Below are 23,095 nucleotides of genomic sequence, written 5' to 3' on the forward strand. Positions count from 1 at the left end.
TGCTCCTGTTGCTAGATATACTTCCATTAGAACAATAATCGCTATTGTTGCCTCTAAGGGTTGGAAACTACATCAGATGGATGTTAAGACTGCCTTTCTCAATGGTGTCATTGAGGAAGAAGTCTATATTGAGCAACCTGAGGGATATGAGATTCAGGATAAATTAACCCATGTGTGCAGGTTAAAGAAAGCGTTGTATGGTCTTAAACAAGCTCCTCGTGCTTGATATGAAAGAATTGATAAATACTTGCTAAGTCTAGGTTTTTGTAAAAATGATGCTGACCCTAACATTTACTTTAAAGTAGGCAATGATGAAATGCTAATTCTAGTTCTTTATGTGGATGACTTATTTCTTACTGGTAAAGATGAACTTATTATTAAATGCAAGAAAGAACTAGCTTCAGAATTTGAAATGAAAGATTTAGGTCTAATGCATTATTTCCTAGGTCTAGAAGTATGGCAAAGATCTAACGAAATCTTTCTAAGTCAAGGGAAGTATACTATTGACATTTTGAAAAGATTTAGAATGATGGATTGTAAACCAATGTCTACTCCTATGGAATCTAACTTAAAGAAGTTAAGTATTTCTGCGGCTAACTCTAATTTCGCAGATCCATCCGAGTACCGACAGTTGATTGGATCTTTGATATATCTAGTCAATACTAGACCAGACATATGTTTTGCTGTGAATGCTCTCAGTCAGTTCATGAGCCTACCCAAGCATGTTCACCTGGTTGCTGCCAAGCATATCCTAAGATATTTGCGAGGCATTATTGGTTTTGGGCTGAAGTATCCACTTAACACTCCAATAACCTTGGAAGGTTATTCTGATGCAGACTGGGCTGGAAGCGTCAAAGACAGGAAAAGTACCTCTGGTATTTGCTTTAGCTTGGGTTCTGCAGTGATCTCTTGGGCTTGCAGAAAACAATCCTCAGTGGCATTGAGCACTGCTGAAGCTAAGTATATTGCTGCAAGTGTAGCTTCCAGAGAAGCAGTATGGCTTCGTAAGCTTCTTGCTGGACTGTTTGGTCAGCCATGGGATCCCACAGTCATTCACTGTGATAACCAGAGTTGTATTAAAATGTCTAACAATCTAGTGTTTCATGACAGGTCAAAACATGTGGAAACTCATTTTCATTATATTCGGGACATGGTACAAAGAGGTGCCATTCAGCTGAAGTATGTCAGCACTGATGAGCAGGTTGCGGATATTCTTACCAAGCCTCTAGCAAAAGTGAAGTTTGTGTACTTCACTGATAGACTTGGTATTGTGGAAAATGAATCTCCAATTGAGAGGGAGTCTCTAGTGCAGTGATACCTTGTATTGTATAAATCCACCCTCTGTGGGAAATGTAAGGTGGTAATGTAAACTTCTCAGGGAGAAGCATAAACCATCCTCTGCGGGCAATGTAAGATGGTGTTGTAAATGTTAACCACCCTCTGCGGGCAATGTAAGGTGGTATTGTAAACTTCTCAGGGAGAAGTGTGATTATTAACCATCCTCTGCGGGCAATGTAAGATGGTATTGTAAATGTTAACCACCCTCTGCGGGCAATGTAAGGTGGTATTGTAAACTTCTCAGGGAGAAGTATAAACTTAAAAACCATCCTCTGCGGGCAATGTAAGATGGTATTGTAACCTATGACCATCCTCTGCGGGCAATGTAAGATGGTAAGCAAAAGATCCTCTCCACCCGCTGTGAGCAATGTAAGGTGGATCCAGTCTACGCTTGTGTGCAAGCTGGAAGATTATGATTATGATTCTATTCCCTAATTAAGAGGGATGGTTGTAATTAGGGCCAACGGATTCCTATTGCCTTAGGCAACATTGGAATCCGCCACCCTTTATATAGGTCTAGGCCCATCACCACTCGGCACTTAAGGTTGCTCGCCACACACTAATATAAAACGCCTCCTTGGTAGGGCCGACCCCATTAAGGCAAATTAATGGAAAGCAATAAAATAGTTTAAAGGTTAAAGGAGGCCGACATGATTAGGGATCTTTTTGTCACCTATAAATGCATCACCTTCCTCTCATTTATATCAATCAAGTTTCATGCAAGTAAAACAATCCTTGGTGAAGAGCAAAATTTATCAAAGTCTTTTATAGAGGCAGCGAACTTCCATAGAGGCAGCGAACTTCCATATAGAGGCAGCGAACTTCATAAGGATTGCAACCAGCAAATAACGAACCTCACATGTTGTAGCAGATCCAAATTGGAGGGTGCGAACTTGATCCAACAGCAGCAGATCTTACCTTGAAGCCAGCGAACTCTCTTAGAGATAGCAGATCATCATACAAAATTGAAGACTCCAATAAAAGGGCTGTAATCATATAAGGAGGACTATAACCTAATTATTCCTCCCTCATGGTGACTGTAAAAGCAGATAAGTGTATAACTTCCTATTGAATTCTAAATCATAAATCAGATCTGAGGATCCTTTGGCTGGGTTTTTCCTCCTAGGAGGTTTTCCCAGGGTAACTGTGCATTGTCTTTAGTTTTTCATTTCCTTTATTATGCCTAAAGTCTGAAAACTAATTAGTTAATTAATCTAAATCTAATTTTTTGAGTTTTATGCAATCTGAAAGTACTAAAAATAACACAATATACTTTGTAAGTTTGATATTCTCTTTTTTTTACTTCTCTCATTTCTCTATTTCTCCATCCAATCTCGCACTGATTGCCTTAAGGGTATCACCAACCTCCTGGAATTCCTTCTCTTTTGTAGTACGGCCAAGGGCAACTGAAGTAATCTGGAAATCCATGGGAGTAGCAATGTCCGCCGTCACACCTTCAATAGGAACAACCATCTGCACAATCTGCATCCCTGTCTCATCTCTAGCTATGTGTGACAAATTCTCAACTTTCTTAGGTTCTTTCTCCTTATTACTCCTAGCTAAGTAGTCATCAATGTCATCAATCGACTGTGCCTCTATCATTTTCTTACTGTTCTCCATACTCTTCATTAGCCAATCAAGAATAACGACCATCTCCATACCATCATCGAGACACATCTCGCGATCAAATCCTCTCAATGCTGAGATAACATCATCATCATCAGGATTATCCCTGGTCAAATCATATACATTCTTTCCCAAACTAACCTCCAAAAGGACAGTAGGGGATCCCAGCTGATCATCATCCTCATTGGGTGGAGCAGATGTCACCGTGTCATGTAAATCCTGAATATTCTTTGGTAAAATCACTGTGTTGGAACATTGCTCAACTTCCCTGTTCTGTTCTGGCACTTCAACTTCCTTGATTGACGAGACACTGAGGGGTGGTGAAGGAATGATAGGTGAAGGGATGGTAGTCTTTGCTTCTTCTTCTTGACCTCCTCAATCTTCTTCCCTCTAGCCTTGACTTCTCTTGGTGTGTTCTTCCTTTGTTTGGGAGCTTGAGTCTCCTCATCCGCATGAATCCTGATATCACTGATAGTCCTCTGATCATCTTCGGAAGAGGATTCTTCCTGTTTCATCTTTTCATAAGTGAAGGCAACACCCATATCAACTAATCTGTTCATCTGAATATCTACCCATGCCCGGGAGAAACTCAAGACCTCTCTCATCAATACATTCAAATCTATTTCTTCTGGTTCTGGCCAATTAGGCAATAAAATCGCCTTCTTCATTTCATTCTCATATTGTGGATGCGTATGATCCTTATCATCTAACACCTAATCAAGAATGAGGAAAAGTCCACACTTCCTCATGAAATCCATTGACATCCTGGACCACGTTCTTCTCTTCACTGCTTGCTCATCCACCAGGTTGGCCCAATAATCTTCTATGTCTACCTTGTGGACGAACTTTTCTCCCCTGATCCTTCCAACTTTCTTATCTGGATTAATTCTTTCTCTTTTCTTATATGTTGCAAATCGATAGAATGCAAGTTCTTCAACTATTGTGCTTGCTACTAAGGCGGATTGGCAAACCTCCAATGTCTTCCCCATTGAAATAGGAAATGACATGCCTGTTCTGTGCTTTTCCTTCTGGATGAAATCATATTCCAGAAGCTGTCTCACCACTTCCAGTAAGATCATTTTGTCAGAAGGATACCTAGGAAGCCTGTAGGGTTCGGATTGAAATCCATGAATCCTTAGGTATGTGAAAGTGGGAAACTGTATATACCACGATCCATATTTCTCTATTAGCTCTGTTGCCTCCTTGGACAACCTCCTGTGGACTCCGCCTTGCAACATTCGCGTGATGTACATAGTGAATGCATCATTCACTCTCTTATAATCTTCAATTCGATACATGTTCAACTGTGGATAGCACTCATAACTTCTGAATTGTCCTTGTCCATTCCCGACTTCACCTTTGCATATCAATCCCTTGTATGTAACAAATCGTGCAAGCAGGTATACCAAATAGGAAGTCATAGCGAATGACCTGGATCGCTCCACATTCCTCAACTGAAAATCCAGATTGTCACTTATGATTCTAGACCAGTTTATCAACGTTCCTTTCAGACAATCCTGGATGAAATAGAACATCCATCCATCATATATTGCACCTTGCGGCATCCCCATCACTCGGTGAAGCAAGAATATTAAATCACTATATTCATCTTTGAAGTCTGTGCAAATGAGTGTCTTGGGAGCCTTGGAATGATGAGTCATAGGATCAATCATCCTCTCCTTGTTCACTACGGTCTTGCATGCATCCACCTTCTTCTAATATCTTTCTTCATATTCATCCTTAGTTATATCTTTCATGTCAACTCCATGTGGAATTCCAAACACCTTAGCAATCGCATCCTCAGCAAGGTAGGCAATGATGGCACCCTTAGGAATCTTGATCATTCGGGAGCGAGGATCATAACATCGTGCACACTCCATGATAAGGTCACTGCATTGTATGGATTGCGGGAATCCAACGACTTGATAAATGCCACTCTTCATAATGTTCACATAAGCTGGGGAAAGAATTTGGCTTCCAATTCCGAACATCCGGTGTTGCATCTGGCTCATGTTCAGGAAATGCATGTTCGTGTCTGTAACCTCCTTCCATCTAGATGACGTTTTGGATTCTGGATAGAATCCCCTCTCAACTATCCTCTGTTGTTCTCTCCTTTCCTTGAGTCCGGACTTCAACATCGTACCTGTACGAAGCTAGAAGTTAGAACCTTGGAAAATATTCTTGACAAAAATTCTGATTTCCTAATGATTTAGACAAATGTGGGTATGGAAATCAGGAAAATAATCCACATTCTCAATAGATTTCAACAATAGAATGCAAAATGCGACAAGGTTAGGGTATAAAACCCTCATAAATTTTTTTAAAATCAATAATTTTCAAACCAAAGTCTGAAGACACCTCCTTATACTTAGGAAATTAACCAAAGTAGAGTGCAAAGGAGTATACCGAATCGGAATTGACTAAGGAAAGGTGTGAAAGGTTGTGTTTCCACACAAAACTATGTTTGAAGATACCTTCCGAGGTCAACAATGGCTACTAGCAAGTATGAAGATAACCTGCAACTTTACAAATTAATCTCTAAAAAACATGTTGCAATTACCCGAATGTGCACAAACTTGATGAAAATCGATTTTCCAAGGCAAACATGGGAAAATTCTGAGTATGAATGTAGGGTTGGAAATGAAAACTTAGTCTGAAGACATGTCTGAAAATGGAGTTTTCAGACTTATCAGCACCTTTAGGAATGAAGCAAAAATGCTTCCCAAATGAAATCGCTAAGTTAGGTAGGTGGCTGGAAATGAAAGCTTTCTGAGAACAGCCCCCCCTACAATGAAGTTTCAGACCTGCAACAACTTCTTAAAAGCTCTGAAAATTGACTGAGAACAACTCCAATCAGCCCTTTGGACAAATCGCCTTAGGTGGAATTTGGCTGGGAACAAAATGTATGTCTGAAAATCGATTTTCCAGCCAGCAATGGAGGTCACACAAGTCTGACAAAATGGAATAAATCAGGTCTGAAAATGTCTGACAGCAATTTCCAGCAATGGCACCACAAATTGTGAAGAGAATCACCAAAAATGGAGGTGAAAAACCTCCCAAAACAAAATTGCCTAACTCCAAAATGGCGCCACTGAAGGAAAATCGCTAAGGCTGAAAAAAAATGATGTCAAATGGTCTTCAATGGCAGCCAAAACAAATCGCCCAGCTAGGAAATAGAGGAAAATGCACAAGGAAATCAACTTCAAGTCTCAATGGTGTCAACTTGACACTCAACCAAATTCGGCAGCTGGAGAAAATTCGCCCAAATCAGCAACACACTTGACAATAATAATAATATTATAATGCTGGCCTCCTCTTTTAAAACTTGCTTTTGCCTTTAACTTTCACCACACAAGCAATGTGGGATAAAACACTTGTACTTATACTTGCCTGGCAAAAGTCGATTTGCTTCTAGAAGGTGAAAATTATTAAATGCTCATTGCAAATTATTTATTAATTTAAAAAAAAAAAAAAGTCGTCACACTTTGTAAAAATAATTAAATTCGGGGCCCTTATTTAAATAATTTCAAAAGTCGAATAAAAAATGGCCAACAGGGGGAAAATCGATTTTAGTTGGGACAAAAATCCCAATAAAAATCATCAAAAACTATTAAAATATCCCTTTCAAGGGAAAATCGCACCATGTAGGGATAAAAATCCCTATCAAAATTTCATCAACTTGCACAAAATGGGTCCAGGGGAAAATCAATTTGTGTCTGGAATGAGAATTCCAACTCAAACTTCGTCATTTAGCACAAAAAAACTTCTCTGGTGGAAAATCGACCCTAGTCTAGATAGCAATCCAGACACAAAAAACTTCAAAACATTCCCAGTGGAAATTCGCCTAGGGTTTGGAATCATTATCCGCATAAAAACTCACAAAATCTCGTCACAAAAGGTCCTGGTGGAAAATCGCTTCATGCCAGGAATCGTCATAAAAGTCATCCACAACTTCATCCACACTCCCTAGGGAAAATTCGAAGGCAGTTAGGAAAATCTCCAACACAATATCAAATTTTCAGTCATCTTGTGGAAAATCGTCCCTAGTTTGGATTTTGAATGGGAAAAAATAAGGCATGTTTGGATTCCAGGGGAAATTCATGTATTTTGAGTGGGGGAAAATCATGGGTAGTTAGGAATATGAGGGGAAAAGCACCTCTAGTTTGAAATTTTGACTTTTTGACCCTTAGAATATGATTTTTCATCCAGAAAATGATGATTTTTCCACTCAAACCACTAGGAAACTTCAAAACTCAATAAAACTCATCGGGACTTGGGCAAATTCACCAAAAAATTGAGCGAAACACAAGGAAACCTATCGGGATAAAGTGCAAAATCAATTTGAATATCTTCCTAGGAGCGAGAAAACAACTCCAAAAGGTCCTGAAACACCTTAGCATTTAAAAATCATCGACGTAGACGTTCAAAAACACGTTAACGCTCAAAAGGTCTACACTGAGGCAAAATTAGGATCATTTAAAATCTCAACTTTACGTGCTTGATCCTTTAACTTTAAAACCCTATACGACAATTAGGCATGATCAAAAAATCTGAGGCTCGGGTACGGGAAACTCAAAATTGCCCACTATGCTGCCAAAACCCTAAACTAAACAACGCAAGAAGTAGGAAAGAGGGGGACCCTGTTTGCAATGGGGCGATGTGTGAAAAGGTCACAACAGAACCACAGACAGCTAGAATGAAATTGTACAGCTGTTGAATGATTGCATACAATTGTAGAATGAAAGTGTAATGACAGCATGCATTTCTTACTCTTGACTTTTCATCTATAGTGATTTGTGTGACCACATGCAACTATGCAAAGAAAATTTACAGTTGAGTGACAGCATACAACTATTTGATAAAAACATACCCCTGTTGAATGCCGATATGCAGTTATCTTTTTCATCAATGGGCACTTCTATGACTGCATACAGCTCAGCTGTAGGAGAAAAGACACTTATAAAATGACAGAGGAGCAAAAGCATTATTGCATACAGTTGTACAGTGAAATCATGTATATGCCAAATGAGGCATATACTTGTGAGAAATGCATATTGTCATTACACTTTCATTTATGAATTTTGTAGCATTTGGGCTTTTTATCACAGTGAAAACATTTAGCAATGAAATCAGAAATTTCTATTTTTTATGAAAGTATGCCAACCATCCTACATTTTCCAACAATTGCCTACATTCCTGGTCGTTATCTACTATGTTATGGTTGGAGGGTTCTTTTCTGATGGGATCCCCTCCCATTACTCAATATCACTTTTAATTCCCACTGGCTTTGCCTTTCTAGAGCATCTCCTACAATTCCTCCCTTGTGTTCGCTTTCCAATTACCCCTACTTCAGGACTTCTGTGTACTCAGATCTCTAGTCTTTGAAAAAACAAACTTGAGTTGCACTAACCAATTCCTCGTGCTATTCTAAATTGGTTTGAAAATTTCTAAGGCATGCTAAGGGTATGGCAAGAGTTAGACGATAACACAAGGGAATGACTAGATATGACAATAGGCTATCGTATTTGGAGAGAACTTTGCTGCATTAATTAGGGATGGAAGTGTTTTGAAAAATATATCAATGATACATTTACGAGTTTCTAACCATAAAAACTATCTTTTCCAAAAATGTGGGCTAATAATTCTCCCCCCCCCATCTTAAAATTATGTAATGTCCCCAATCTTAAAGGTGACAATTAAATTGATTTTTATTACGTTGTCAATTTTTTTTTTAATATTAATTAATTTAATTAATAAATAATAATAAAATATTATTACAATGTCACTTTATTAAATATATTTCTCCAGTTATATCAAGTTGGCCTATCTTCTAGATGCTTCTTGGAGATCTTTATAAGGAGGTTCTTGTGATGTATTAGACATGTTGTGATTTGATATGACAATTTGTGATTTCTGGAGATGAAAACCTTTCGGAGTTTGACAGAATGGTTGGACGAAAACCTAGCTCTTCCAAAGGGGTGGATTCGTGATGGAGTCTACATCTGGGCCAAATTTGTGAAGTCTTCTTTCAAAGACAAATGTGCAGTAATTAAATTTTCAGTTCTGAGGTAATTGGTACCTATTTGAGAAATAAAAGAGTTTTATTTTGAGTATTTAAATATATCTTTGGTGTGAGCGTAATTGGATATTTATTATTATTTGCTGAATCACGGCAGAGAGTTTGATGATTTTATAAGCTTTGGGTTTTAATTATTTGGGTCAAAGATATATCAAAGGATTGGCAAATATGGGATGTGTGGCGAAGTAAGTTAAATTGGGTTTGCTCTCCCTAAAGTCGAATGTAGGGAATCAATAAGGGAAGTTTGCAGATGAAGAATTTTACAAATTTGTATGCAATGATGAAGATTTATATCTTCTATCTGTTGCAGTTTGCTTGAGATAATCAATTTATTCTCCTAAGCTTTTGAAGGTTTAAATTTAGTATTTGGTGCCACAAGTTATTATCATTGGTCAATCTCTATACAACAAGAGAAATCGAAATCTCCAGGTTTTCACGAATAGGTCTGTGAGCTATTGTATTTTGTAGAAGGTCGAGGCTGTAATTATATTTTTGGAGCCAACTCATTACTTTGGCAAAGGCTTGGATGATAATTTGTCTGCCCTTGCGCACATTGGTGCTGGGACGATAAACCATGGCCAAAATGAATTCAAGCTAATGAGGGTGAATTCTAGAACGAGAAGCATAGCAGTTGAGGGAATCCATTGCTGCAGTTTGGGCCATACACTGAAGGGCGATCTCTCATAATCATATCAGGATATATTGAGCATAGAGAAGTCTCTAGATGCTATTGTCACTTGCGTCTGGAAATGCAAGCAACAAACATATCGTGTTGAAGACAAACAGGGAATGCAAGTGGAGTTGTATGTGAAATATTTCCTCCCCATTCTCAATAATGAATTCTATTGGGCATGAATTTTCATTATGTATCTATTTTGAGTATTATATAACTGTTAGTCCGCGCTTGCATTATGTCTATTTCGCGTTGTTTAATTTTTTTCCCCATTGCAATTTTTCTTGAACTGAACCTCTCGCTTGAATCGTTTTAGAGTAGTTCAAGGTTCAAGTTCAAGTGCGGTATGTGGTATAGCGGCTTTGTTTTAAATAAGGCGCTAAAAGTCTTGGTGGTCATAGTTCATTGAACTTGAACCGTGAACCTTTAGAGTGGTTCAAGGTTCAAGGCTCAACATGCTAAAGCAAGTCTTGTGTAAGTCATGTTTCATAATGAGTAAGCTTTTAGGCATGTTCGTGTGTTTTGCACTAATGCTGTTTTGAACTTGAACCTTTGAACTTCTTTTTGGAAGGGTTCAAGGTTCAAGGTTCAAAGTTCAAGGATTGATGACTTTGGAGATAAAGTGAGCAAGTGTCGACATATAGGGAATATTTTGGATTTAAAAGATGAACCTCGAGAAAATGAATTGTGATGAAAATCCGTACTTGGGAATAATCATTCCAAGTAATCATTTCAAGTAAAGGATATGGAGGAGAAAAGACTTGTTATTAATAAACTGTCAGAAATTAATCTTTTCGGCACGATTTGGCACAGATGAGCATGTAGTTTTCAAATCATGACGAATCGTGCGACTGATATTTTAGGCCTGTCTCTAAGATCTGTTTTATTTAAAACAAGTTACTTGCCTTCATTATTTACCCAATTTGGTAAGTAGATGATTAGTGCAGGCGGCATTTCTTGTTCCCGACTCTGTGAATTCTCAGTTTTGCATGAAAGGTGAGTGCAAGTTCTTCCTCTTTTCTCATTGATTTTCATAAATTGAAAGTGTTATTTGATACTTCAGTCGGTTCAATCAATTCTTCCTGCTGTGCATTTTCTGATTGTAAAGCTAGAATGAGACCGAAAGTACCTCAAATAGACCAGAAGTCTTGGTTAGTTAGTTCCCTGCCTGACTTAGGAGATACTTTCCTGCCATCAATAGACTTAGAGGAATTCCATGAAAGAGTGCGAAATTCTGCTAGTTCCCCTTTGATGCAGAAAATTTCAGATAGTGGGTTGGTAGAAGCTGTGGCATTTCCTCTAGCTGTGTCTTGTCCAGAACTAGTTTTGGAATGTATGAGCAGATATGATCTTGTAGAGAGGTGTATAAGAAACGTAGAGGGTAAAGTTTTGCTTGCAATTAGTCGGGAGGTTGTTTCCGCCGTAATGAAAATACCAGAGAAGGAGCAGGATGAGGATTGGACGGTATGCAAGTCGCAAGGACTTTTCTCTGAGAAGAAGTCATGTTATAGGAGTGTCATTGCGAGAAATTGGTTATTGAAATTTCAAAAGGGGGGTTCAAGATTGCCAAGCCCATTAACCTGAGAGCATCTGATTCAGGAAGTAAGGGACATAGTCATTTTATTACATAGAATGTGAGGAAATCAGATAGCCTTTTATTGGGAAGATTGGATGTATTTCTTTATTCAGGTCATTTTTGGCAAAAGGAGATACATAGATTGGGCAGAGTTAATTGCAGAAAGAATGCATGAGGGTTTAAGTTGTTTTGGGAACAAAAATTTCCATATGTTCTCTTACCTTATATATTGTTTAGCTTGCACCCGTCAATGGGTAGGTCTGTATCATGAAACTTGGCAGAATGATATGAGGATATATGAATATCACCCGCATTTGCAGCAACACAGGGTCACTGAAAATTATTACAAGGTTCATAATATTTTCCTTGGTAGGTTGTTATTTGAGTTGAAAGGAGATATCCATAAGAGATTAACTGAGGAAGCTATGCAGTTTATAAATATATATGGTAGCTTTTATATTCAGTTCTCCAGGTTCACTTATTTGAGGGTTGGGGGTTTTGAAGGAGAACCCTACAGATTGCCAAGATGTCTTTGACAGGCAAGTGTTAATTGAAGTTTGCAGGCAACTCGCTCATATAGATAAGAAATATGGGGAAGAACACCAAACATGAGTTTCCTTTCCCATTGAACTGACACATTACACTTGTAACAGTGTCTCAGATGCTTTGAATTTGGAATTAGAGTTCAAAAAGTTTAACTTTCAGTTGTATTTTTCCCGCACTGAGTTTGATACTAAACGATTTGCAATGACACACTTTACATTCAGGGAGAATTTTCGACATGTACTTGATCTAGAGGACTTTTGGGCGGATTGTGTGGATGAGTATGAAGTCCGAAAAAGAGCTCACTTGAGACTCACAGTGCAACAAATTAGGGATTATGGTCTGAAGATAAACACTGCAAATATTGTGGATGATGAAAATGATTTGCTCGATCCCCAATTTGTCGATGATAGGCAGCAAGGGGTAATACCAGAGATTGACTAGAAAAAAGATGAGGAAGAACAAATTCAAACCAGGACAATCTTGGTCATTCGAAGAACAAAGAAGTGGCTTAGAAAGCGGAGACTGAGCAAAAGCTCAAGGAAGGATTCAGCCTCACCCACTGAGGTCTTGGTATCTAATTCTCTTGTACCATCTTGTGCTGCAGGTTCACAGAAGTAGGGAAAAGGAGGATAGAGAGCAAAGGCAGTGCAAATCAAAGAGGAGACAACTTCTGTCAGAGTCACCCGCTCCAGAACAAAGGGCAAAAGACAATCCTTGCTTGTTGATACTGTGGTGGTTGACCTTGAGATGGATACCACCTCAATTGATCCAATCAAAGAACAACAAGGCCTGGATGATGAGGGTAATAATCGGCAGGAACAAGAAGCCTTAAATGAAGTTACTACTATGGTAGTAAGGGATGGAAAGGAAACTGGAACTGATCCAGATAAGTCTCAAGTTCCTTCAGGACCAGCATGGTTAGAAAACATGTTAAGCAACAAGAAGAGAAACATTTTTCCAGCCTCGATTCTAGTAGAAGACATGGTGAGTAAATGCAAGGGAAAAACTCCTAAAGCAAAGAAGTCCAAAACTATGTCAAAAATTGACTTTGATGCAGATAGTGGGAACTGGGTTGCAGAGATTGCACGCCCATTAACAGATGAAAAGACAGAGAACCCTACAGCTCAGGATTTCACTGTTGAAAAGATAAATATTGGAACTGCTTCTCGAGCCACAAATGTTCTTCACCTTGAGGCTTCAACAAAGAAGATCATAACCTGGACCTGGAAAGATGAAAAAGATAAACATCAGATGAAAGAGATGTTACGAAGGATGGTAGAATATATTGAGGCAATGAATGCTCCGAACCCTCAACCTTTGTCACAGATTCCAATGTCCTTCGATCCTAAGTCCCCTGCAAATCAGAAGACTTTGGAGCAAATACAAAAATGCAGGTTGATCACAAAAACTATGATGGAGTGGTTAGAAAAGATTCAGAAGTCTAGTGCAGAATACTTTGTTAATCTAAGCAGAGTATATGATGGGGCGATGCAAGTGATGAAAGAGTTGGAAGTTGAAATCATCAATTGGAAGAATGAGGAAGCTAAATGGGCCTCAAAAGCTGTGCAGATGCGAGAATTGCAGAATTATGGGGTAATGAAGTTTCTTGCTGAAAAACCTGTGGCAGGCTTGGATGATAGCATTTTGTATGTGTGCCAGAGGAACATTGAATGGAGAAATTCTTTGATAAAACAAGCTTATGAGGACTTTGCGAAATTGATAAATCAACTCGTAGAATTAGTTACTTCCATGAGAAATGAGCTCGTGTGCATTGGGATAAAATGTTTGAAAGATGATGGAAGAACCCTTGAGACGATTGAGGTTATAACAGAATCGTTTAAGAGCAAAATCAATTATGTGAAAAAAGCTAAGGGTTTAGTTCCGGATGACTTAAGTGTGATTGCTAAGATCGAATCACTCCTGTTTTTATGCATCGGACATTTGGATAGTCACTCCGATAAAGTCTCACAAGTTCACAGGGAAAAAGAGGTCTGGAAGCAACGTATGGCACACGTGGGATTACCTCATAACACAATCATTCAACACTTTGCCACTGCTCATGCGGATTGGAAGAAAGAAGCAGTTATCAGAACTGCATAGTGATATTTTTCGTTGATGATAGATCCTTTTCACTTGTTAGTTGCAAAAACAATTTTATTTTTATACTGGTTTCACTGAGTTTGTGGGGCGGAAATTGTTGGCTTTCCATGTTTCCGGTTATAACTGTTGGCCAGGTTGTGGCTATATAACTATGTTTTTGAGACTCTAGAAAGGTCCGAAAAACTGTGATTTTTCGAGCATCAAAAAATATCTGTTTATGTTTTGAATTCTTTGGAACTGGATTGACTGATTTATGAATGAAAATGATTATGGTGTGCAGTCTTTGATTCCGTGTGTTTAAAGATTGGCGATCTTTCTTAAAAAAAATCTGCTATGTGCATGATATCATTATTCTTATCAGTCAATTCTATGTTTTCTTGAATTCATTGTTATATATGCTAGTTAGAAGATTCATTGTGGATTGAGTTGTGCTGATCCCCCTTGCCCTATGAGGCATGAGAGAGTATCGATCGGAATCAATACTGCATTGAGCTTGCTTTGCTCTGAATTTATGGAATGAACTTGTGTGAGAAACAGAGTCTGTGAGCTCTTATTTAATCTTCAGAATTTTCTCTCTGTTTTATGTTATGGCATTCCTTTGTGTTGATAGATGAATGCTAAAGCCTTTCTATGCTTTCTGGTTAAAAGCGTCTTCATTTCAGGATTTTCTGTGTAGAATTCATTGCAAATCATATGAGGAGCTGCCCTCTAATGCAGAGGATGGATTTTGATTAGTTCATCCAACTGTTGGTTTATTTGTGTCCTTTCATTAAGAGGTGTACAGAAGTCATATTATCTTATAGAGAAAATAAAAATTGCAATTACAAAAAAGGGACAAATCTGTTAACCAACAATAACTAATGATTGTTTTGCTTCCAATACATTCTGGGATTTTATTTAGAACTATCCATTGATTTTCTGAGAGATGCTCACTTCTAATATTATGCAAAATTCATTTTTTTTGTTAAATCCTGGTGAAATCTGTTTTGATTCTTTGTGCACAAGTGGGTATCTTTCATATTAGCAAAGTGTCCTCACGTGCGAAAGGATAGGGTAGAGGGATAGAATTCATAATGAGCACAAAAGTATGAATAAATACATCGAACAAGATACAATTAAATGCAATTATTATGATGCAATGCTTGAAATTGAAAATAGTTAGATCATGTGATGATATTGCATACAAAGCAATAATTACCAAATTGCTGGCGGTCTTCAGTGATGTGACTTCAACTCCGTTGGTGATTGGTAGTGCATGCAAAGTGCAATTGGAACACATCAAGTCATGTCAATTTATGATCAATTGGTAAAAGGCCATTTTTGAATTTGGCTGACAATGTGAGCATGACATGGAAAGTGAGTGTGGAATGAGCTGGAGTGAGCTAGAGCTAACTGGAGTGTGCGGGAGCTGATTGGAGTGTGCTACTGTTTACCGAGTGTTAACAGGTCCCAACTGCTTTGTTGCATGAACGAGTCTCATGAATATGGTCATTTGTCATCATAGGTGATAGATGGAGAGAAATAATTTTTATTATGGCTGTGAATTGTCCCCTGAAAGTGGGAACTTTATTATGGATCCGCTAACAACTATTTACTTAGAAAAATTAGCTGACCTTGAATGTGGAATACCAGGGGCATAGGCTGCAGGAAGAACATGTGGCATTGTTGAAGTGTGCTGCTGCAAGAAGTCATCTTTACTAACAAACTTTTTGTATAATCAGAGTCTATGACCATTGATCAATAGTGAAAACTTCATTGGGTCAATGGTTTGAAGTTTGACAATGCCATTAGTGAATACTTCGGCTATCTCATAAGAGCCCATCCATCTGGTTTGGAGCTTCCTTTGATCTTTATATCTTGAATCATAGAGTAGAGTTGAGTCACCCTGCTCAAATTGCCTTGTTTTTATAAATCTGTCATGTTACTTTATTCTTTGATTTTGCACTATCTCTGTGTGTTGGAGTGTGCCATGCCACTTTATCATGGATTCTTGCTAACAACTATTTACTCAGAAAAATTAGCTGTCCCTGAATGTGGAATGCCAGGGGCAAAGGCTGTAAGAAGATCATGTGGCATTGTTGTAGCATGCTGCTGCAAGAAGTCATCATTACTAAGAGGTTTTTTTGTATAAGTGGAGTTTCTGACCATTGACCAACAGTGAAAACTTCACTGGGTCAATGGTTTGAAGTCAGACAACGCCATTAGTGAATACTTCAGTCATCTCATAGGGGCCCAACCATCTGGGTTGGAGCTTCCCTTGATGATCTTTATATCTTGAATCATAGAGTAGGGCCCAATCACCTTGCTCCAATTGTCTTGTATTTATAAATTTGTCATGCCACTTTATTCTCTAATTTTGCACCATCTCCATGTGTTGGAGTGTCTCCTGCCTCAATTCATCCAAAGCATTTAGAGTGTTAATTCGTTCCCTGGTGCTTGTGATAATTTCTTTCCAGGTTCAACAGCTGTCCTTAGAGTTCTATGCTCAAATTTTATTGGAAGGACAACTTTCATCCCATACACCAATTCAAATGGTTTGAAACCTGTAGTGGTCTTCCAGGTTGTCCTATATGCCCAAATTGCCTCTTGTAGCCTAGAAGCCCAATCCTTTTTATGAATAGAGACTATTTTCGTGAGAATGGTTTTTGGTTCTCTGTTTGTTACCTCTACTTGCTCGTTGGACTGAGGATGGTAGGGTGTAGATTTCTTATGTCTCAATCTGTATTTGTTCATGAGTGCCTAAATCATTGTGGAAGTAAACTAAGGGCCCTGATCTATCACAATTTCCCTTGGGACCATATATCTAGTAAATATCTCTTCATAGAGAAATTTTGCAACCTTGTTGTCTTTGGCATGCTTCATTGCCCTGACCAGAATCCACTTTGTCAAGTAATCGGTGCCAACTAGGATATACACTTTGTTGTTTGAAGGTGGGTTTATTGGGCCAATGAAGTCTAAAACCTAGATTTGTCAAATTGTGCCAAGACTAATTGAGGGTGTAGAGGCATCCCATTGGATTTTGTGGGTCTGCCCATTCTTTGACATTTGTCAAAATGTTTGGTATACTTGATTGAATCCTTGTGTAATGATGGCCAATAATACCGTGTTAAGCACTTTTGTGGCTATTCTTTTTGTTGCAAAGTGGCCCCCACAAGGCTCATCATGGCATGAGTTAAGGATATCACGTATCTCATCTTCCCTTATGCACCTTCTCATGACATTATTAGGTCCAATGTAGAATAGGTAGCTTGATATCCATGAGTAGGGAAATCTCTTTTCCACTAGCTGACGCTTTTCTCTGGGAGAGGAATAAGGAGACACTTTACCTGAAACAAGGTAATTTGCAATATCGGCAATATTGGCATACCATGGAGCATGAGCTTGTAAAGCAAAGAGGTGCTCATTAGGAAAGGAGTCATCTGTGATAGGCTTTGATTTTGCATTTGTTAGTCTAGACAGAGAATCTGCAACAACATTTGTTTTTCCAAGCCTATCTACTATGGTAATATGAAATTCCTACAATAAGAGTAGCTATCTAACTAACCTGCCACTAACAACAGGTTTATTCACCAAGTACCTTATTGCTGAATGATTTGTGTGCACGAAGATGTTTGAATTTGTTAATGACATAAATGATTGCCATTAATAAATCTCCTTTTATGTCACTGTGTAGTTAAGCTCTATTGATTGCAGATTTTTGCTGACATAGTATATGGCATACTCAATGATTCCTTCTTTTTGTCCAAGAACTGCTTCAACAACATGGTCAATCCGTATGTATATGGAATGGAAGATTCCAGTTTGGCCCTCTAAGAACAAGTGCTTTGGTCAATACATCTTTTAATGTTTGGAAAGCTTTTTGACAAGCTTCCGTCCATTCAAATTTTGGATCTTTGGTGTGCAGAATAAATAATTTTGGTGCTTTTTAGTTGAAATCTTTGATAAATCTTTTATAGTAACCAGCATGTCCTAGAAATTTTTTAACATCTTTCTGTTTAGAAGGAACAGGTGGATTTTTTATTACCTCAATCTTCATAGGATCAACCTGTATACCTTGTTGAGAAACATGATGGCCGAGCACTACACCTTCTTACATTATCATATAACATTTCTCATTACTTAATGATAGATTATGGTCCTTGCATCTTTGGAGTACCCTTTTTAGATTTGTCAATGCGCCATCATAAGAATCGCTGTATGTGGTGAAGTCATCCATGCATGCCTCCACGCAGTCACGTGTCAGGTCTAAGAAGATACTGAGAATTGCCCTTCTGAAAGGTAGTGGAGGCATTGCAAAGGGCAAAGGGCAGAACAACATATGCATAAGTGCCCCAAGGACAAGTGTATGCTGTCTTGTCCTGGTCCTTTACCACCAGAGTAGCCAGAAACTCCTTTGTCCCTCCTTGGGCGCGTGTATCCGAAACGAATACGTATCCAATATAGTCCGGATCAAAGAAACGGGACTCGGACTCGGCTCGGACTCGGCAAGGCCAACTCGGACTCGGACTCGGGACTCGGCGTCAGACTCGGCTCCAGACTCGGCTGGACTCGGGATAGTGAAAAGCTCAAGAAATTTAGAGATTTTTAAATATTTAAAACTTGTTTCAGACACCCTTTATTGAATACACCTTAAAGACACAATAACATCATCAAACTCGGCTCATTTGATTACATACACAAGTATACATCAATCACATAAGCATAAACGCAAATTGTAGCTGAAGAAAGTAACAAACATAGATATATAAATATTGTCAAATGTATACAATATTACAAAACTCATGGAATAAAAAAACCATGTCATCATATGATCATCATCAAATGTTTCATACAAATACCAAAGGTAAATACAACTACAAGTCTATGGCTCAGAGGAGCCTACACCCTCCGGCCCCAGCCCCCTGCGAAGGCGTCTAAGGTAGGTCTTGGATGATTCGACTGCCATAGCCGCTCCCCGTGACACCATGCCATGCTCACCAACATCAGGAACATCCGTGTCACTATCCGCCTCTGAATCTCCTGTCTGTGCTCGTGCTCTCCGCTCCTCCTCTGCCATGGCTACAGTCTCAACCTCTATATCTACCTGGTCGATCCAATCAATGTCAGACTCGGAGGTTAAATTTTCTCTACTTCTATCGACGCAGTTTCCCCCATATTTTTCGACGGGGGTTTGGGGGCAGCGCCCCCAAGGTGGGGTCAAGGGGCAGCACCCCTTGCGCACTCCCTGTCGCGATATAGGGCGAGGTCGAGGGGCAGCGCCCCGCGAGGCCAAAAAAACTTATTACAAGTCTGAATTAGGGTTTCTTTGAGAGTCTTCCTTAGGGCCTGGTTTTGCTCTTGTTGCTAATTGGGTCTTGCTTGGTGAGTGAGTATCATTCTTGAAGGTCCAAGCTAGGTCAAGTTGGTGAGTGATAAAGTCTGGAATGTCATCCTGATCTTCAAATGCCCTGAAATTTGGCTAAGTCTGGAATGTCCTGATCCTGAAATTTGACTAAGTCTGGAAAACTGAAGAATCCTCCAAAAACTAGATTTTGCAATATAACTCCTGGAGGCCCGAAACCACTCTCAAACATCCTGACAGTATATATGGAATATAACTTAAAAATGTCACTTATACTTAAATGTTATATTCCATAAAATAATCTTGACGGAGAGACCAAAATGTCAAATTTCGCCCTTCCAAAAAAACTTATTACTTTTTAAAAGAACTTTTTAAAATGTTTTTTTTTTTGTCATTTTATTAACCCAGCCAGTAGCCGAGTCTGGGGCTCAGGACTCGCCGAGTCTGGCGATTTTGAGCCAAAATCGCCAACTCGGCGAGTCTGGCGAGTTTACTCTCCAGACTCGGCCGAGTCCGAGCCCGAGCCCCTGGGATTCGTTTGGCCTGACTCGGACTCGGACTCGCCGAGGTTGGGCGATTTCGGGCGAGTCTCGTTTCTCTGGTCCGGATACATGTCAAATACTGTACCCACATGTACCCAAATAACCTTGATTTTCCAAACGTGCCGGATATTGTACCCACATGTACCCATCATGTGATATGATTTTTTTAAATTTGACATAAATCTTTCTAATTTTAATTTAAAAAAACTCCATTCATGCAAATTTTTAAAATAAATTTGGTATAAACAAAACCTACACCAAATGAGAAAGACAAATGAAATGTTTTTCTATTTCAATGACCCATTTTCTTGAGTTATCTTCCAATGCAACTCTACTATTTTTGCATATTGTAAATTTTTAAATCAACTTATAACTAATTATGTAGCAATTATGTGTCTATATTGCTTTTGAAGTAATGAAAATCTCCTCTAATAACTTAGAAAATTGTGTTAAATATGTGTATGTGTTTTTTATGAATGTTGTATCCAGCTGTATACATATTGGGGGTCTTAAAAAATGGCCATATCTGTATCCGATACCGTATCCGTATTTGTATGCGTATCCATGTCCATGCAACTTTTCCATCAAGATATTAATTTAGTGATTATTTTCTTAATACTGAGATATTTTGGTATTACAAGCAAACTCAATTTAGGATCAAGTTTTTAGATTGTTGTAATTTTGGTCTTTAATAACTTAATTGAGACATATTAGCTATTTTAAGTACATTTTTGCTAGGTTGAGTGGTCATCCTTATCCTCATCATTTAAGCAGATAATTTTGTCATCTTATTCATATAAACTTCATGTTCTGTGTCATTATGTTGTTAAAAGTATTGTAGAGTCTCTCTTAACAATCTTTTTTTTTTAATTTAATTTTTTCTTAGCGTGTTATGTTCACTTGCCTGTTGTTTAGTTTTATTAGTAAGTTACATATTAGGCAAAACACCACCTTTGGAGGATGCAAGTTTTACTCCTTTTGAACTAAAGAAGTGAGAAGTCATTAGGTCTGACCAATTTTTTGCTCAAACAATGACATCTGGTCATTTGGACAGATATAATTTTAGCTTCTTTTTCTGTTCAAATAAATAAGAAGCTATTTTAGTACTTGCTATAAAATTTTATGTTAATGTTTTTGGTGATGTCTAATAATATTATAATAGTCACTCTGGTGTGAACTTTCACAATATTTCACTTTTAAGAGAAAAGTTATGCTTGATATATTTATGTATGCAGTGCAAAGATATTCTGTTCCAGTTGTATGTGGAAGCAAGGCGGAGTCTTCAGGAACAAGTACCAAAAGAAGTACGAATAATTAAATATCTTCTAACAATTGAAGATCCAGAATTGCAATTGGCAGCTTTGGCTCAGGCCTTTACACCTGGAGATGAAATACAAGGGAAAGATGCGGATGTACTATACACGTAAGTGAATTTTTTTTCTTTTCTTGATCTGATTTGATCATTCATCTGTTTTCCAGACTGAATAAATGTGAAATAAATAGATTTTGAGTTTGTGTTCTGACTGTCTCCTTTTTTTTCTCTCTATGAGCTGGACCTAGTCACTTTGTAGTTTGTATGCATTTAGCATTTGCAAAATTATGAATGAATAGGGAATTTCTTCATCTTTTGTATGAATGTGCATTGAAACTTTGTCTGAATGAAATTCTATACATTTTTTGAGCAGCATATTTATCCTGTTTACACTTTGTAGGCCTCTAACGAAAATAAAACATTCTGAATATGATTAAAAAGTTATTAAATCCCCAATGGATGCTTATATACAAATTATATCCTCAAAACTTTCTCTCTTTTTCTTTTGCTAGAGGAGGATACTAATTTGTAACAGGTCCTCCATTTGCCTGTTGTATCTTCCAGGTTCCTTTAGAAGCAAGATATCATAGAGGTTTCTTCTTGTGGTAGACCCTTTTGTTAGTTATTATTGCAAAGAATATGATGGCTGGAGAGAAGCCTTATGAATTTGGGACCAAATGATTAGTATCAGCCCAGAGTAAAATCCGTTGTCTTTGATTGTGTGATTGCTACTCTCATTTCCTTGCAATTTCTGAGTTAATGCATTGCTTTGAGTGTTCCAATCTTTCATGTTCTTCATTAGGATATGCTGTTAATGAAATATTATATGTAATTGCCATTGTAGTTTATAGATCAAATACCCCAAGAGAGAATCCACACTTCTTGAACTACCTGACACTTGGCTTCTTTTTGAGGTATCTGAAGAATTCCTAGGTTCTTTGGGTGTCCAGATCTGAAGCAAAGCAGTTCTAACAAACAAAACTGTTTCAAATTATTAACCTTCTGTTCGAGAAATTCCAATGGTGAAGTTGTTGAAGATTAACACCTTACCAAATTCACCAAATTTTGCAAAGGTTAATAAGATTACTGATCAACAAGATCCACAGAAAGTATTTATGGATCTCAATCAATGACCTTCCAATATGAAAGATTCCACATTAAATAAGATGTTGTCAAGACTTGAAATCATCTTTTTTGAAAATATTAATATACCTAGATCTCCAGTCCAAGTTCAAAAAGAAATTTTTGGAGTTTATGTAAATTCAATTTCTTTTTGGATTAGAGATTTAGATATAATTGTGCTGAATCAGGTGCCACAACTTCTTGAGTTTCTCTCTATTTCTCTCCATCTTGGCAAGTTTCTTTTATAAAACTATGTGATTTATTAATTATATAATACCAAAATTATAGCTTTGTTGCCACAGAAGTGACAAAGATTTCAGGTAGTACAATGAAGATGAATCTACAATAGACAGACAATCAAATCAGCTGGTAAAAATAGCCTATCAACAGATCATCTAAAAGATCAAATAGGACCATTATTGTGTACGGGATTTTCTTTTAGCTTCCAGTGTTGAATCCGAGGTGGATTGCTTTCCAGCAGTTAGGTTGTTGGAAGTCTCTTTAGATCTGGCTTCAGCATTCTTATTCCTTCATTTGGCTAATTATCAGAAAAAAAAAGGGCATCATCTACTTCCACCTCCTTACCATCATTAAGATCTGGTTCTAGCATTCTTCTTCAAGTACGTCTTCAGCAGGTATTGCTGCCTCTTCAAACACCTTGTCTGCCATAAAATTTACACAAGCAACCAAATTTTCTGTAGGAGCAATATCCGGGGGCAACTCAGAGAAGGGGATAAGAGAAGTATCCGGATTTCTTTTGTGCCTACTACTTTTTCTGCTAGAAATTTGAAAATCTTCATTTTGGCCCTCATCCTGTTAGTTAGACTTTGGGCTTTTTGG

General features: G+C 38.1%; 1 protein-coding gene across 1 annotated transcript in view; it reads left to right on the plus strand.

Moving 5' to 3' along the window:
- The window catches only part of LOC131042759 (uncharacterized protein At4g37920), an 85,882-nt gene that overhangs the window by 55,118 nt on the left and 7,669 nt on the right, over nucleotides 1–23,095 (plus strand). The window contains exon 5 of the mRNA XM_057976077.2: nucleotides 21,057–21,244. Within this exon, the coding sequence (XP_057832060.1) occupies nucleotides 21,057–21,244 (188 nt within the window). The remainder of the gene's footprint in view (nucleotides 1–21,056; nucleotides 21,245–23,095) is intronic.

Source organism: Cryptomeria japonica, chromosome 10 (assembly GCF_030272615.1).
Source record: "Cryptomeria japonica chromosome 10, Sugi_1.0, whole genome shotgun sequence".
NCBI lineage: Eukaryota > Viridiplantae > Streptophyta > Pinopsida > Cupressales > Cupressaceae > Cryptomeria > Cryptomeria japonica.